This window comes from Nicotiana attenuata, unplaced genomic scaffold (assembly GCF_001879085.1).
Source record: "Nicotiana attenuata strain UT unplaced genomic scaffold, NIATTr2, whole genome shotgun sequence".
In the NCBI taxonomy this organism is placed as follows: domain Eukaryota; kingdom Viridiplantae; phylum Streptophyta; class Magnoliopsida; order Solanales; family Solanaceae; genus Nicotiana; species Nicotiana attenuata.
The window spans coordinates 114,851-133,167 of NW_017672902.1; the positions used below are offsets into that span (position 1 = coordinate 114,851).

The following is an 18,317-nucleotide window of genomic DNA, read 5'->3' on the forward strand; positions in this document are numbered from 1 at the left end:
ACATGTAGAAAAATCAGATAAAACCAAATATAACAATTAAGCTCGAATTCTTGAACCCTGAATCGAAATTCTGGGATCGTATCCCCAGCGGAGTCGCCAGAGCTGTCACACCTCCTTTTTTACACACCTACCCCCGAAGGATAATGTATAATGGAGTTTTTCCATTTAAAGTGACATTATTCGAAATGGGATCATTTATTTATTTTTAGAGTCGCCACTTGGGAAAGGATTGGCTTTTGGTGTCCCAAGTCACCGGTTTAACTTAAATCCCAAATCGAGGAAAATTGTCGACTTTCCAATTGGAGTCTGCGAAGCAAAAATTCTGAATAAAGAATTCTGTTGACCCGAGGGAAGGTGTTAGGCACCCCCGGATCCCATGGTTCTAGCACGGTCACTTAAATTATTATAAATGGCTAAAATCTGATTTTATACATGTTCAAACCTATAGTGTAATTTTAGAATCATGTTACCGCTTTTAGTTAAAAAAAATTTTAAAGAAAGTGAACGTCGTTTAAAAATGTGTTTTTGGATCACGTCACATGAAATGCACCCGGATCCTCGACACATTTTTATTCAACGTTTTTGGATTTGGATTTGGGTCGCATGAAATGCACACCCGTATTTAGGAAGGTAAAATTATTAAAAAGCGCGCCTAAAGTGACTAACGTATTATTATCTTTGCGGGAGGCCGTGAAATTCGCTAAACGGCACGTCCCGAATTCTAAGTATTTTGATATAAGCATTTAATGAGGGCCCCGCAATTTGAATGTTTTGTTTGGCGAGGCTCATCTCACTTTATTATTAAAAGGCCAACCTAAAGCAAACTATAATTTTCTATTTAATTTGTCTCTAACAAGGCCTAATTAATTCGCATTTATAAATTCGGGCCTCGAGTTCAAGTTCGAATTCAAACAAAAGGGGGACCCTCTTAATTTGAACCCGCTACCTAACTCGAAAACCTAAAGTCATATTGCAAATTACTTCCCATATTCCTAATATAAATTTTTTAAAGGGTTTTTAACTTCTAGCAATTTTGGGCCGTGTAATTTGAAATTTCCAGCATCTATTGGGCCTTAAAGGTTTGGCCCAGGTTCAATATGTGAAGCCGTTTTTTGTTTTTTGAGCTACTATCAGCTCTGGGCCTCGGCTCAGACCCATTCACTGCAAAAGGGAAATCGCTGGGCCAGGCCTTAGTGCCAATAAGGCCCAAGCCATTAATGAACTTTGCAAAAGGGAGATCGATGGGCAGGGTTTAATTTGGTCCAATAACCATTAACAAAATTTTTGTGTTGTATTAACCAAGTTCTACCAATATTTGAATAAGCAGATAATTGAACACATTGAATTGCAGATTTTGCTCATATTTCGATGCTCATTTAACCGAAATAGAAACAGGAACTAGGCTAAATGTAAACTCCAGAATCACTCCTATAAAATTCCTATATTACACGATATTCTACTCATACTAACAGCATATGTATAAACCTGAAACAATTCTAAGGCTGAACCTGGAATTAATCTCACGATTCGACTAACATTTGTTATATTACAGCTATCATCACGTTTAATCATTCATCTGTTTCAACATTGCCCTAAATCATTATCAATCAAACTCTACATGACCTGAATCATACTAGATCTATGTCTAACTAGTGGAACTTATACAAAATGAAACACAAGCTAGTTATAGAGTACCGTTTTAACAGTCCATTTACATCAAAACTCAGTAATCCAAATAATTCAATTCATAAAATGAAACAAAGGCTGGTTCAGACATTTATTGATCACTTTAGGACTCATAACAACAATCAGGCTGCACTCCTATTTCATCGAGCAACTGGACAGTCAATATTTGCTTTAGAGGCAGGATATGTACCTGGAATTACAAGGAGATAGAAGGAGAGGATCAGCAGCAGTCAAACGAGCAAGCAACAGCTAGAAATGACTTCCAAATGCCCAGGACACAATAGCAAAACTAGTCTATGGAAGCACAACACCAACACTCAACCAAACAAACTTGAATGGCCCAAATCTACTTGAAATTGAATCTTGCAACCCCAGAAAACCTTCAGCAATTTGGATGCACCCAAAATAACTTAAGTAAAACCCCAAATGACTTGCAATTGAGTCCAAACCACTAACAATTCAAAGTAACCAGCTGAAACTTCAATGTAATAGTATATTTTGGATTTTCTACTGTAATTGTATTTGTTTTTGTTTTTGGATTTTTTTTCCTGATTTTTCTAAGATCTGGATTTGAATTTCAAAATTTTCAGAGTTTTTGAATCTCTAATGCTTCTAGAAACCTGTAGGAATTTTACAGATTTCAAAACTTGTATTGTAAGGCAAGGCAATGCCCTTTTATAGGCAAAATTAGGGCTGCCTTTAGATTTTCACTTTACCCTAAGTCCCTCTTTTGTTTTCAGTTTTGCTTAATTAGTCCCTAAGTTTTGACTTGTTTCTCAAGTCACTGCACTAACACTACCGAAATTTACATCAAGGCCCTACTCTAGAAGATTCTAGGGTGTTCTAGTTTCAACTAGAGCAATATTTTCTATGTGGGAATACCTATACTACCCTTATTTTATTCTAAGATTACTGAATTGTACTAAACCCCAGCCCCTTTTACCCAATCAAAATTATTTGAGGGATTAGAATTATCAGCTATAACCAAGTAAGCTAATAGATACCAACTAACGTCAACCATACTGATTAACTCAACTATTGAAATAGAAATTGGAATCAATGAAACAAAAATCATATATCAAAATAGATTCGAGACAGAATTAAACTAACATCAAACTAAAAAAATCAAAAATGAAAACTCATGGAATCAAGCATAATCAAAGAAATAATCAAACTAGACAAGGAAAATTTATTGATTCATGAATTAAAACTAACCTAATATGAACAAACAATAAGAACAGGATCAACCTATGCAAATTAGTCATGAACAAAAAATAACAAATAGGCTGATTGAGCAAGAACAAAGAAAAATAAAAATAACAGTCACTCAAAAGAAAAATAGAAAAGGAAAAACTAAAGGAAATACCTAGATTTGAAACTGGAAAGAAAACCTAGCCATCTTCTTGGAATCATCTGGACCAAAACGTCCTCAATCGTGTGTTTCCATGAAGAAACACAAGATTAAGGACTATTATAGTCCAATAATCAACGACTCCGAACTTTTAGGAACTAGGGTTTTTGGGTCAAACTTCGATCTGAAACTCGAGGAGGTCCAGGGATATTCGAGAAAAATTGATTAGGGGTTTAGGAAGAGGAGAGCGAGGAGAGCTTAGGGTGTTATTTTGGTAAGATTTGGATGAGTTGGTGTTTTGGTCCAAGTTTCGATTTGATATTCGGAGACATTGGCTTGGATTTGAAGGAAAGTAAGGTTGGATTTGGCATGTGGAGGCGACAAGGAGCACAGGGTGTATTTTTGGGGCTCATCAGAAAATCGCCGCCGGCGGAGGCGATTTCCGGCCGACGGCGGACGGACGGAGGGACGGCGGCGTCGGAGTCTCTATGTTAGGGTATGAGAGAGACGAAGGGTAGGGGGTCTGAGGGGGGGTGGTAACGTTCGGACATTTAAATATTAATCAAGGTGGGCTTCAGGACCGTCCGATCAAGCAACCTCGACGGTCCTGATTAAATCCCACCAAAACGACGTCGTTTAGGTGGGAAAGGGGTTTGGACCGGGTAGGATTTTGGGTTTGGGCTGGATTGAGACCGGGTTTGGGGTTTGGCTTGGGTTCTGATGTGGGCTGCTATTAAAATGGCCCAAAACTTGGGTATTTTATTAAGCCTATTATTTTCCTTTAATTTTCTCTTCTTCTTTTTTTTTTTTTATTCATTTTTTCTGATTTTTTGTAAAAAATACAAAATTAATTAAAAGACCTGATTTAACTCTAAAATTAAACTAATTAAATTTCAAAAAATAACTAAATCCTAATTTAAGAGAAAATTAAGCAAAAATCAAAATTAAAAGTAAAAAATGTAAAAAAGGGACTATTTTTGGTTATGATCTTCCATTTTCTTGTAATGTTAATTAACTAGCAAACCTAAAAATATAAAAAAGGAGGCCCAAATGCAAATGTGCTATTTTTTTGTATTTTTTATGAATTATATCAAGTAAAATGCACACAAAATGCAAATAAACACAAAATCGTGCAATTAGATTCTAAAAATCAAATAGTAAAGAAAAATCCTAATTCTAAGGAATTTTGTAGGAGTAATTTAAGCGTGGCAAAAATCACGTGCTCACAACTTTGATCTTCATCATATTTAAAAGCAATAATACGTTTTTGCATACAAAAATTATCATCTATCCAGTGGCATGTAACAGTCAAATAATCATTTCCATTTACAGCACGACCAATATCAGAAGTAAGAGAAACTTTACAAGGAAGACTTGCGAACAAATAACGTATATATGTCTGATATTGTCCAAAAAGCCTAAAGATATCAGCTCTACAAGTACTTCTAGGAATACCTTTAAACATAGGGTTATAAATTCTTTGAATATAAGTAACAAGATACGGTGAAGAAGCAAAACTGAAAGGTAAACAACCTAAAACAATCATTTTAGCTAATTCTTCCCGATCTTTCTTAATATTGTATTTACCAAATAACCTCCCAGTACTCGGGTTAAGTTTTTGTTTCCAGATGCCTCATCTACTCCCCAATCAAGAGGGTGTTTCTCTTCCATATGCCTACGAAGTTGACCCGTTCCCCCTCCCTTACCGGGCTCATGTTTATAATGTTCACTACAAATTTTACATTTTACATAATTTTTTTGATCTTCTAGTCTTTCAAAAAACATCCAACACTTACTTCTTAATCGTCGATTCTTCTTAATAGGGAGAGGAGGCCTACTTGTTCCACCCCTAACATTTTGAGTTTGACTAGAATTACCAGGTGTAGGTAGTGGTGTTTCAAAATTATCGGGTGATTGAATATCATCTAAATCATCATCTATACCAAAATTTTCTTGCATTCGCTCATAATCTACATTTAAATTTTCAGGTGAACTTTCAGAAATATGTGTAAAGCTACTAGAAGAACCAACACCACCTCTTTATCTTTTGGAAGTTTTCTTACTACCACCTCTACTAGTGCACGCTTTTTTGGCCGCTCTAAGTAATTAAATTAATAATTCTAAATAATAAAATAAGTGTACACCAAATAAGAGAAAGAGATGGAACGAGTGTACCGGAATTCCGGATGCCGCACTAATTTTGAATTTTTGATATCAAAAATCAAACTTCAATTGATAGACCGAAACTTGATAGTTGATACTTGATACTTGATAGTTGATACCACACTTTACTTGAATACTTGATATTTGATAATAATAATTTTATAATGGCTAAACTAAATAATTGATGAAACTTGAAATAATAAATAATCGAGAATTTGAGATTTGAGAATTTAAGAACTATAATATCAAGAGAGAATTGAGACTTGAGAGAGAATTAGAGTAGTAAGAGAGTGAATTGTGAGAAAAAATGAAGAAGAAGGGGGGCTATTTATAGATTTTAAAAGGTTAAAAATGTAAATTTTCAGTTATTAGCGGTGGGAGGGCTATATTTTTAACGGGGGAGGCCGAAATGGCCATTTTTGCAAAATCTGGCCGTTCCCCAACGATCATTTCTCAATTTGACCGTTGGCAATGGTCCAATTAATTTTAAAAAAAATCAGCAACGGTAACCGGGCTCCCAACGAGCTGCATCCCGTTAACAACCCGTTAACGGTTCACGGGCTACGCGGGTTCGGTGCACCATTAAGCAGAACGTGTTCGTCCAAAACCCGCCCCCAATCAACCCGTCCCAGCCCGCACAATAAGGAACAGTACCGGGCTGAACCGGGTTGAAGCGGTTTGAAAACGGGTCAGCCCGGCCCGATTAACACCTATAATGTTGAGTGTAGAAACGGTATACAAAATATCTACAATTTACATAATTATATATAAGTTGTATATAAATTGTAGGTAAATTATAGTTTTTGACAAGATTCTGTACAAAAAATATGTATTTAAGCTGTAGATACATTGTAGGTTTGACCGGATTTGTATATATTTTGTAAAAAACATTTATCACTTCCTGTAAATATAAAAACTTAGATAAAACTGGGTAAATAAGTTTAAAATCTTGTACATATACGCAAAAGTCCCTTTAATTTGAATGAATTCCCAACTCCAAATTGGGTAAATTTTAAAAATAGCCAGTTTTACAACTGGTCGTTCAAAAATAGCCCAATTTCAAAAGTAATCGAAATTTAGCCACTTTTTATATAAAGATAAATTTGAGCAAAAACACTGTTCAAAACCCGGAAAATACTCCAGTATATTATGCTGGAGTTCTAGTGTACTTATGCTGGAACTCCAACATATTATACTGGAGTTCCAGAATAAGTATGCTGGAACTCCAGCATAATATGATGGAGTTCCAGCATAAGTACACTAGAACTCAAGCATAATATACTGGAGTTCCAGCAAGTATATTGGTCTAGTATAATATACTGGAGTTTGGAGCACCGGTGCTCCAGTCTCCAGTATATTATATACTGGAGCCAGCAAAGTATAACGGTCCAGCATAATATGCTGGAGTTCATACACAAGTGCACCGAACTCCAGTATATTATGCTGGACCGGTCTCTATTGCAGCAAAATAGTAGCTATTTTTCATTGACTTGGTAAACGCTGGCTATTTTTGATTGACCAGTCCGAAAACTGGCTACACCGTGCTATTTTTACCTCCAAATCCATATTGCTATTGGCCCATAAAACCTGTTCTGGACAATTCGCACCGGTTTAAAAGATCCGAGCCGAATTTGCCCGTAACCTTTTTCTGCAATTGCTTCTCTGTATAGACGACGAAGAGGGCCTCCGCAGCACAAAGAAGAAACTTCTAGAAACTGAAAAGAAACAAATTCAATGGCGTCAATTGATGCCTCTGAAAATCATCTTCCTCAACAGTATATCACGGGTTAGTTATAATTTTGAATTATAAATTGCAATTGTAGATATTGCTCTTCTGTTCATTAATAGTTCTCTTTTTTCCTATTCAAATTTTCGAAAATTATTGCTTTTTTCTTAAAAAGGGTTATTAAATAAAAGCTACAAATATTGGAAGTACGAACGTAGGTGGAAATATTGGTGAAGATTATGTTTAATATTACTATGTCGTCATAGTGACATAGGCAAGAGGATCAAGTATAGGCATTCCTTTTAGGTTTTAGAATTTCTTTTTAATTCGGTGGATAATGCGCCCACGTCTCAGAGGCGGAGCTAGAATTTTAGAACGACTTCAAGTGCTAATTCAAGTGCTAATGACAGGGTTCTAATGTTAATATTTGTACATATTTGATAAATTTCTTTATATAAATACATTGTTCGAACAAAAGCTATTCGGTCGAACCCGTAGCCCCTGGGCCCTCTATCTTTCTCCACTACTATAGCTTTAAGCTACTGTTGATGCAGGAAGAAAACCATTATAAATAGGTATCTCTACGAGTAAGAATGAGTATATGATTAACTCAAATACATTGACCCGACAAGAGTTGACCATGCAGGGGAAGTGACTAATGAGGGGGTACCTTAGTTTATGCCAGGTTGAAAGCTTACTTTTACTTTAACTTGAGTTTCTCTCATTGAATTCAGTAATATATTAATTCACATAATATCTTGAATGATTGAGAAGAAGAAAAAGTTGTCACACAATCACTTGAAAGATTTTTTTCTTTGGGGTCCAACTAGTAGTAATTTCTATTAGGTTTTACATTTTATCTTTCCATACTGTGGTGTCCTTGTAATATGAGACTTTTATCTGTAAAGTTTGAACCTGTGACTTGCGCCTAATTCACACATCACAGTTTCTTAGTTCCTTTAAGGTTTTACAATCTTTAACTTTTTATAACCGGAAATTCCCGAGGCTAGTGACGCATGTTTGAAACTTGGTGGATAATGGGCCTGCCCCTCTACTTTCTGCAGTTAAATACCAGACTTTTGACTGCTACAGGGTTTGAACACGTTACGTGCGCCTAACTCACACATCGCAAGCTGGCTCTTACCACTGTCCCGCTTGGGGGCTTTTCTTAGGTTTTACAATCTCATGTGACTTATGTTTCAATATTTTCAAGTACTGAGTTTGCAAAGCAGTTGTTAATTTTTTTCAAGATGTCTTTTTGTTTTTGGCTGATGTTGCAACAAAAGTTACTTTACTTTTATTAAGACTTCCAAACACAGTTTTTCGAATCTTTCAAAAATTTAGAAACTAGTTTTTGAGTTTTCATGATATACTGGTTTCATGCTGCCTCTCCTTTTTTGGTGGGTGGGGGTGGGTGGGTGGGTTCTTGGTGGTGAGGATGCATTATATTTGGATTCTGGAAATATGCATACTAGGTACTTCATAGCCATAGGTAAAGAAGGAGAAGTTTGATTGTTACCTTAAAAAAAAGGTGAAGTTTGATTTTGGATTTCTGTTGTAGGTGAAGGCAACAGTAGTTGGTATACAACTTCTGGAATGAGCACTGGATTGGGCTGGTATGTGCTTGCACAAGACCAACAGCAGCTAGGCCCATATACGATACCTGAGTTGCGTGGTGAGTTTCTAAACTTCCGCTGTTCAATGAGTAGATGTAAAACATTTTACATTGCTCTCCTTGAATGACTTTTGATCGAGATGGACTGTAGTTTTCTTTGTTTAAATTGGAGGAATTCGTCTTTGATAGCTTTCTTCTTTTGTATAGGTGTTCATTGAGTTCTGAATGCCTTATGCCTCTCCTTTTTTGCTGTCTTTGTTGCTTTAAAAGTTTCAGTTGTAAACTATCAGCCTTTATCTTGAACAATTGTATTCATCTGTAGATAGTCTTAGGAGATTTCTAAGCTTGTTTACTTGACATCAACAGAGCACTACTCTGCTGGATACCTACTGGAGAATACACTTGTATGGTCAGAAGGAAGGAGTGATTGGCAACCACTTTGCTCGATTCCTGGATTGCTAACTGATGTACCTGAGCAGAGCACTGATGGTACAAATTCAGGTGAAGGATTTGGTCGCTTAAGAAATGAACATGCAGAAATGTAATAACTTAATACTATGTCGCATTTGGCTGAAACACCTGTTACTTGTTTTCTGCAGTTCCTTTGACTTCTAATGATCAATTGGATGAGTATGAAATGTTTCAAAAGGAAGTGAAAGAAGCGGAGGATGAGCAAGCAGTTGATGAGGAACAAAGGCCTTCAACTCCTCCAGATGGTGAAGAGGAGTTCACTGATGATGATGGAACTAGGTACAAGTGGGATAAAGCTCTTAAAGTTTGGGTACCTCAGGTAGTATATTACTTCTAGGCCTGTCTTCTTTGTTCCTTTGCTCCTCAGAAATTTAACTTTGTAACATAAAACAAGTTTGTGATCACATCTAAAGCATAAGCTTTTTTTTTTTGTTAATCTGATAATTATTGCTTGATGTTGCATTGCTATTATTGTTCTTTATCAATTCGTTCCAAAAAAGGAAGAAAGAGAACATCTTGTGACTTGTACTTCTGTACCTTTTCTCTGTTGTGCTTTGAAAGCTGTCTTGATAAAATGAGGTTCTATAGGAAGATCCAGCCGAGAAAAATGAGTATGGTCTAGAAGATATGACTTACGCTGAAGAAGAGGAACTTTTCCCAACTTTGCCTGCTGACGATTCTTCTGGAAATGAGAACAAGAACATGGATAACATTGAAGCTGATACGACTGCTGGAGATTCAACTGAAACCACTGCGGTGACACATAATGGCAAGAGAAAACTGCCTGAAACAGATGATTCTGAAAAGAAGGTTACTCACTCTGTAACTTTTATTTTTCTCCAGGTCAAACGTTACTTTGGCTTTTTGTGTCTTGGTTGTCTGGATTCAGGTCTCATTTGCTGTCTTCTTCTTTTGGGATAAAAAGATTGTAAACTATAATTGATTGCTTTTTCCTCTGAGAAGAGCAGGCATTATTCCATGTGCATTCTCTTTTTTTTTTTAAATACATATCATTCACACCTTTCTTTTCTACTGCCTGTGCAGGAAGCGAATAAACCTCCAGATAGCTGGTTCGAATTAAAAGTCAATACTCATGTCTATATTACAGGATTGCCAGAAGATGTCACTCTTGACGAGGTAGTTAGCAATTTTGTTACTTATCACCTAACTGAAGGAGTCCTTTCGTTTGTTCCTGTATATCTCTGAGCAGTGCAGCATCCTTGGCTTCTTTATTATGCTACACTAATGTTGAGATCATTGCAGGTGGTTGAAGTCTTTTCAAAGTGCGGGATCATAAAGGAGGTGCGAAACTTCTGTTTTTACCTTATATATTCAAAAAAATTTGATTCTGAAGATTGTTGTGGCCACATCTAGTCTATCGAGGTCATTTTAAATTATTTTCTGCTTAGGATATTACCTGTATTTTGGCAAAAGATGCATTGTAGGTTGTTTTCTTTTGTTACTTTGGGCTTCACTTTCACTAGCCTAGAGACTCATTATGAATATGCAAATGAAGATTGTCTCATGATTGGTGATCAAACAATTCTCATTAACTAACTTATGGGCATGCTCTCAAGGCCTAAAGACACCACAGAGTAACTTAATACGTCCCCAACTGATAACCCTACAGAGTAACTTAATACGTCCCCAACTGATAACCCTGATATTTAGATGCTGAATTCCTTTTAAACTTATTTCTCTTCCTTGGTTAGTTTGTTTTGCTTGGCTCACTTGACTGCTGTTTTTCTCCATAGACTATTTTAGTTATTGACATATTATATGTATTAAATGGATCTGAATCCGTCTTATATGCACCATTATGGTGATTGTTGCACTGCATGACTTAAAGGAAAAGGCAATCTTCCTCAATAAGTTTATTTGGAGCTTTTTGGTTGTCAAATTGATCTTTTGACATTGGTTACAAGGTATTCAAAGTTTTGGCGCTACATAACGGTATAGAATTGTTATGATGATCTATTATAAAAATTATAGGATCCAGAAACACAAAAGCCTCGAGTGAAGATTTATTTTGACAAAGAAACTGGAAGGAAGAAGGGCGATGCACTTGTTACATACCTTAAGGTAATGGTTCCTTTCTAAAGTACAAACCATGACTTTTGGAGTTCTTTATTGTAATTGTTATCCATGTTTTTTATCTTTACTGGGTAACCTTTGTGCATTAGGAACCTTCAGTTGATCTAGCCATTAAAATTTTGGATGGCGCACCTTTACGCCCAGGTGACAAAATCCCTATGACAGTTACACAAGCAAAGTTTGAGCAAAAAGGTAAATAGTCAGATGTTCTTTTGGTGCATTGCAAATTGTACTTGGTAATTAGTCTTGCTATTACATTAACCAAATAAAGCATCGGTCATCTTTGTATTTATAGTAACTTGAATGCCTTATTGTTTCCTTTGGATAAACTTTTATTGACTTCGCAGGGGAAAGGTTCATACCCAAGAACGTGGACAAGAAGAAGAAGAAGAAACTCCAAAAAGTTGAGCATAAGATGCTTGGCTGGGGTATGTCTTTTACCTGTCTTTTATTTATAAGCTGGTCTTATGCCACAATATTACCTTTCCAGGTTACTTTTGATTCAAAGAACGGTTTGGTTATCAAGATCCTGAAATGCTCTTTTATTTATATGTTTGCATTACTGTTGCTGCAGTTTTCATATCTGTGTAAATGAATCTTCTTTCCGTTTCAGTTTGCTCTGTGTGAGTTTTGGTTGTGATAAGTTTGGAATAAGTTAGCGACTGAAACCAGCATTTCAGTTTTGCAGCAGCTGAACTGACATAATCATTTCTTATTTCTTAATTGGTTACACATATTGTTATCCAAAGCATCCATCATAACCTGTTTGGTTATAGTCCTGAATCAGTCCGTAAGTTTTTTAATTTGAATTGTGTTGTGGCTCTTCTTGGATAGCGAACATGTTATTATCAGTTTGCTGCAGTAGCATCCTGTTTTATTTCTCTGTTGCATCTTAACTTGCCACTGGTTGCTCAATTAGCCTCTGGAAAGTGCATGATAGACTTACATAATCAGCACCCTTGTCTTCTCATTCTAGGTCATTGATTCCTCCTATTTATACACCCTTAGCCCGAAATTTCCAGCCACCGAGTTCTATCACACATGCACCCTGACAAACTCCTTCCCGGATTAATCTTACATAATCAGCACCCTTGTCTTCTCATTCTAGGTCATTGTCTCCTCCTATCTCTACACCCTTAGCCTGAAATTTCCAGCCACCGAGTTTTATCGCACATGCACCCTGACAAACTCCTTCCCAGATTAATGCCTTTCCTGCTCTTCATGTTTGTCCTTACATGCAGAGACAGTAAATCTGCACCATCAAGCAACCCCCTTATTTATTTCATTCGTCTTCAAATTCAGCTTCTCTCCTTCATCCTTGCGAGGTGCACTATCTGCCGGACCTCGCTCCATTCAGAAGATGAATAGTCATGAATTCATGATCTTATGTTTTTGAGCTAATTCAAGCTTAAAGGTAAAAGAACAAAAAATGTAAAGAGAGAAGGATCAGTTCTTGGACAAGGTGGGAGTGGCATCAGTGGAAGCCAAGTTGCGGGAATCGAGGCTGCAATTGTTTGGGCATGTGAGAAGGAGAGACATAGATGCCCCGGTTAAGAGGTGTGAGAGGTTGACCCATGGCGGGCTTGAGAAAGGGCAGGGGTAGGCCAAAGAAGTATTGGGGAGAGCAGTGTTATTAAAAGCGCACGCTTCTCGCTTAAAGCGCAGAAGCGAGGCGAGGCGACTGACCTGCGCTTTTCTGCCCTAAAGCGCGACTCACATGAATAAGCGCACGCTTTTCCCTAAAAAGCGAGAAGCGAGGCGATGAAAAAAGCGCAGAAAAGCTCGCTTAAGCGAGGTCCAGACATCTGCTAGTTTTTTTTTTTAAAAGTTGCAAATACACTTACGCACAATAATTCCAGACATCTGCTTCTCGGCTGCAAGCGACGACTACACTGTTCGAATAAGTTTCTCTTCTTCTCTTCTTCTCTTTCTTCTTCTTCAGTTCTTTCTTCTCTTCTCTTCCTCTTCTGATTTTCTTCAGTTCACTGTTCGACTCCTTTTTCTCTTCTTCTTTCTATTTTTTTCAGTTTTTATTGCTCTGTTCTGCCCTAATTTATGCTCTGTTTTTTCTGTGTGCTCTGTTTTTTTGTTATTTTCTGCCCTAATTTGGAGATCTTGTTGAAGAATAGGATGTTGCTCCTTTTGTGATTTTGTTTTGCATTTGCTTAATATGTTATGACTTTTGAGGATTATTGACTATCTAGTTTTAGTATCTGTTATTTATTTCTTGATTTAAGAATTGAAACATTTGCTTAATATGTTATTTTTATTGAGTTCTTGGTCATTTATCTATGCCTATTTAATTTTTTTTTATGCGTTAAATTGCGCTTCACATGAAAAAAGCGTGTGCTTCGCTTCGCGCTTCTCGCTTTGGTGAAGCGAGGCCTCCTCGTTTTTTCCGCTTCTCGCTCTCCAAAACACTGGGGGAGAGGTGATTAGACAGGACATGCCGGCGCTTCATCTAACCGAGGACATGACTAGCGATAGGAAGGTGTGGAGGTCGAGGATTAAGGTGGTGGGTTGACAGGTAGTTTTGAAATTGTTGCTCCTTGATTATTATTATTTGATGCTACTACTCTTTCTCCCTTTTACTGGAAATTGTTGCTCCCTATGCTACTTTTTCTTCTCTTTTCCTTATCGTCTTTTGTCTCCCTCATATGTCTTTTCTCCCCCCTTTCTTCTTCTTGTTCTTCTTCTTCTTCCCTTTTCTTCCCTTTTATTCCTTCTCTTGAGCTGATGGTCTATCGGAAACAGCCTCTCTACCTCCCAGGTAGGGGTAAGATCTGCGTACACATTAACCTCCCCAGACCCCACTTGTGGGAATATACTGGGTATGTTGTTGTTGTTGTTGTTGTAGAAGGATCAACTCTTGCCTTTACATCTGTATTTGTATATCAAAAGATAGGTATAGAGCATCTTCTATCAGCTTATACAAAGTAATCTTCTTTGCTGAGTGGGTGGGGGTGCCGATGGCGGTTATGGGAACAATTAGACACTGGCTTTGGAGTTAAAGATCATTGAGCTTTCAAGTCCGCTTCTTATTTGTGCCTAGAATTTTTTCGAGTATGGAAAATGACAAGTTGTCTCTTGAGACATATCAAAGTGTAGGCAGAATGAAGCTGGTGGCGTAGTGAATTTCGAAAAAATATACTGTGAAGAAATGGACTTTGGTACTCAACCCCGAAAGCTAGCTCAAAAGGTGAAGATTGTCCAAGACCATACAAGGAGACCATAACTTGTATCCTCCACCAATGTGGGACAGTTAACACCGCCCCTCACACAAAAAACTGGGCATATGGAGTGTGGACAACATAACATGGTGGATAAACCAAGAATAGTAATGAGTTTGGCTCTGATACCATGTGAAGAAATGGACCTTGGGCCTAAATCCCAAAAGCTAGCTCAAGAGGTGAGGATTGCCTAGGACTATACAAGGAGACAACAACACATTTCCTCCACCAATGTGGGACACTTAACATTTACTGATCTTCTTGGTTGCTTCTCAGTTATTATTGATTCTTTCTTCTATCTCGAATTTGAAACTCGGTTTATGCTAAGATATTATCAGTTAATGCAATTTATGGCTACAACATATATTTTCCTTTTTCCTTGTTCCCTCTTAATTTTCTTTATTACTGGCGGTTATTCAGGTGGTCGGGATGACGCAAAGATATTGGTTCCAGCTACTGTTTTGCTTCGCTACATGTTCACACCAGCTGAATTGCGGGTAATGTTTCTATGTGGATACTCATTTTCTGTAACATTTCAATTTCGGTCTGACTGGAACAGTAAATTGTACTCAAAGTGTTAACAAATGAATTGCAGTTGCCAAATTGCCATACCTTTGTAAACTGTTGGCATAGCAATGCTGATACTGGCAAATATAACATAGTAATAAGAAGTTGCAGCATATATTAATTACTATGAAGTGGAGGCAGTTACTCTGAAGTTCCAGTTATTTTGTTCAGGAAGCTGTCTTGCTACTGTTTTTACCAACATTTAGTTTTTTCTAGTTTTGTTACTAGTTGAATCCTTGAGTGTGAGATTTACCTATTAGTTATTGTTTTTGATCCGCCATTCAGCTAATGCACTTCAAATCTTGTCAATAGGAGGATGAGAATTTATGCTCCGAGCTACAGCAGGACGTCCAAGAAGAGTGTTCAAAGTTTGGCCCAGTGGACTTAGTAAAGGTATTGCCTGTTCTGATAAAATCCATTACTCACGGTTTCTGGATTTTATAATATTGCTTATTTATGTTGTGATATATAAGCTATGCTCTACTAAGAGATGAGTTATTGATGTGATTTTGTCGACCAATATAGGGTGATATGTGCACCTTCTGAGTTTATTGTATTTCTAAATTATGTGGTTCTGTGCGAAGCTGTTTTGCTCTTTTCACCTGTCGGTAAAGTAGGAATTCTGGGCCTTCAAGATTATAAGTACCTTTTATAATCTTAGAACAACAATTTGCAGTAAAGATCAGAATCGAAATGCTCGACTGTTCCATAAATTTACCAGGTTTGGTTGCTTGCTTCTTGTTGCACTTCTACATTTGCGCAGTTGATTGAAGGTGGGCCTTGATGCTTCCTTGCATCTAGTACCCTCTACATAAGCAACTACTATGCTCCGAAGGAATAGTTACAGTGCATTGCCTGCTTGTTAATTATGTTAAATTGGAATCTTTGTCAATGGACATATGCGTTTTAAGTCCAGCTTAAGCTTCAGTTCTCCGAATAGCACATAAATAAGCACAACTGATTATTCTAAGCAGCTACTCAATGTAGAAATTGTCTGGTTGTACATCTGTTCTTTTTCTGCTGATGTCGGGGACTTCTTCTATGGTCATATTGCGCTATTTATACTGGAGATTTTTTGAGCGGTTATCCTGCTTCGACACACCCGTTTCGAGTGGATACAAATTGTTTATTTCCGCATGTAGTTCTTTTTACTGCCAGTTTGGATTGACAGAGACTTTCTTCCCCTTTGTGGCATGTGGAACTCAAGGAGTTGAGGTATTTTATGTGGAGTGGTTTTCCTGTTTCCCTACTCCTATCCTAAGAGTAGGAGCGAGGAAAGTTCAAATAAATTATTTACCAGAGTTAGACAAACAAATATTTAAGTAATCATTTGAAATATGAGAAAATCATGGTTAGTTTACCACATAAAGATTAAGATCATAAAAACTAGTAAAAAATTGGTTACTCGCAAAGTTTGCGTTTTAGGGAAAGGAGTAAAAAAAATAGGATAGAAAATGATATATGTCTAACTAATGGATTGAAAAAGATATTGCAGTAGGATTCCGGTGGTTTTATCGCATTCATTGGCTTGCTTTTGCAGGTGTGCGAAAATCATCCACAAGGGGTTGTTTTGGTCAAATTTAAGGATAGAAGGGATGCACATAGGTGCATTGAGGCGATGAATGGACGCTGGTAAGTGATTGCATCTGAAACTTTTGTTCTCTCATGCAGACTGTATTGTAGTTCTTTAGCCGAGTCTTATTGTTCCTTCTATTCGATTTATATGACACACTTCCCTTTTTAGTTTATTCCCAAACCTTTCTATATTTTGGAACTCTTTAATTTGAAGTTTATTGCGCTTAGTGATATATGCTCTTACAGCCACAAAAATGTCATGGGCATGTTTAAGACCACAAGTTCCAGTTGTACTTTTGGTGTGTACAGAGTCTTTCTTTCTTTCTTAAACTCTTCGCCAAATACACAACCATATAAAATGAAAGATGGAGTATAAACAAGCATGTAATATTGTTTATCTCGTGAAGTTGCTTTTCTGTATAGACAGCAGAGTGATCAGCACCTCTGAGAGCTTGAACTTTGTTCCATTATTGTCCTTGTTTTTGTTTCCCTTATCTGATTTATATTCCTTTATTGTAACAGGTTTGCTGGTCGGCAAATCCATGCTAGTGAGGATGATGGATCTGTTAACCATGCTTTAGTCCGAGATATAGATGAAGAAACTGATAGATTAGAGAAGTTTGGAGCTGAACTCGAAGCTGATTCATAGATGTGCTTCTCCATGTGGAAATAGTAGCAACATTTATTTTTGCTTGCTGTACAATCCATGTCTCTATGCACTCTTTGAATAGGAATTCGTTCTGAAGGATCCTGGCTTTTGTATTTTAGCGGGTCTCCGAGATCTTGTAAAAAGATTTTCATAGATGTGATAGGAGCTGAGCTCGCGGCATGCCAACTATATTTGTAATTGCAAGTAATGGGTTATCTCCTAGTTTTCTCTGGAGTACATGTGACATGATCAATTGAAATGAGAGTAGAAATTTCTCTAGTGCTTGACTTTTGTTTTCAGAATATGACTTGCTCTGTAATTATTGTAGCTGCAAAAATTTGTTTGCCGATCGCTCTTCTCTGTTTTTGTCGCTGAAATTCCTTGTAGTTGTCGATTCTCTTTGTTCTCTCATTCCTCTCACCAATATCAAAACTGGACTTGTCTGGTATACTTTTGCAAAGAAATGTACTACTGCTATGTTTAAATTGTGGAATGGCAGGGTACTTGAAGTTGCATGCTTATTTAGGGCTTGTTTGGTATGCGGGATAACGTGTCATAAGGTAAGGATTATACCATCAACCAAACATGATATAAATTTAATTCCAGACTTGAGATATCCCACCTTATCTCATCAAACTAGGGATTATTTTATCCCACCTTAGTCCAAGGATTATAATCTTTGGATAATTTAGTTTGCGTACCAAACGACTTTCACAGCACAACCTGTGTATGGGCAGGAGGATCTTGTGGATCACTTTCTTTGTTTGGCTATATGTATCCGGCATTCGAAATTAGTTTGCTTCACTAATTCGAATTTGCGCCGTGTAAATTCATTTTTAGTGAAAATGTTACCTACAAAGAGTTTATTCGTTCTCGTGGTTCGAACTTGACGTTTCTATTTTAAGGTAAAGTGATTTAATTCATTCTACCCCTCCTGTTAGTATGTGTTAAGGTATTGCTTTTAGCCAAGTGATAACATAAAGACCATAAATTTTCATCTTATATGGTATTTTATCCTTTCTAATCAAACTCCAAAAGTAATGAATATTGAATATTTTAACTTTTGAAAATGATTTCCCGTTGCTCCTCATCAGCTTAGCTGTAACACCTCAATCATTTTTTGTTTTTATATTCTCTTTCCCACACAACGGTCATATTCCCATCAAAGTCACAAATATGAACGTTACACC

The 18,317-nt window shown here is 37.0% G+C and overlaps 1 protein-coding gene across 1 annotated transcript; it reads left to right on the top strand.

The window, feature by feature from the left end:
* Positions 1–6,812: 6,812 nt before the first annotated feature.
* LOC109214871 (splicing factor U2AF-associated protein 2) lies at positions 6,813–17,478 on the top strand. Its single transcript, XM_019378835.1, has 14 exons — positions 6,813–6,986; positions 8,488–8,601; positions 8,908–9,042; positions 9,141–9,331; positions 9,601–9,822; positions 10,057–10,149; positions 10,276–10,314; positions 11,005–11,094; positions 11,196–11,298; positions 11,454–11,534; positions 14,757–14,833; positions 15,216–15,296; positions 16,444–16,535; positions 17,001–17,478. Exons 1-14 carry the CDS (start codon positions 6,935–6,937, stop codon positions 17,125–17,127), a joined length of 1,497 nt encoding a protein of 498 aa, XP_019234380.1. The 5' UTR covers positions 6,813–6,934; the 3' UTR covers positions 17,128–17,478.
* The last annotated feature ends 839 nt before the right edge of the window (positions 17,479–18,317 follow it).

Coding starts and splice junctions, on each gene's coding strand:
- LOC109214871 (XM_019378835.1), top strand. CDS start 6,935: ATGGCGTCAATTGATGCCTCTGAAAATCATCTTCCTCAACAGTATATC. Junction 9,043..9,140: donor CACTGATGGTACAAATTCAG/GTGAAGGATTTG, acceptor TGTTTTCTGCAG/TTCCTTTGACTTCTAATGAT. Junction 16,536..17,000: donor GAGGCGATGAATGGACGCTG/GTAAGTGATTGC, acceptor TTATTGTAACAG/GTTTGCTGGTCGGCAAATCC.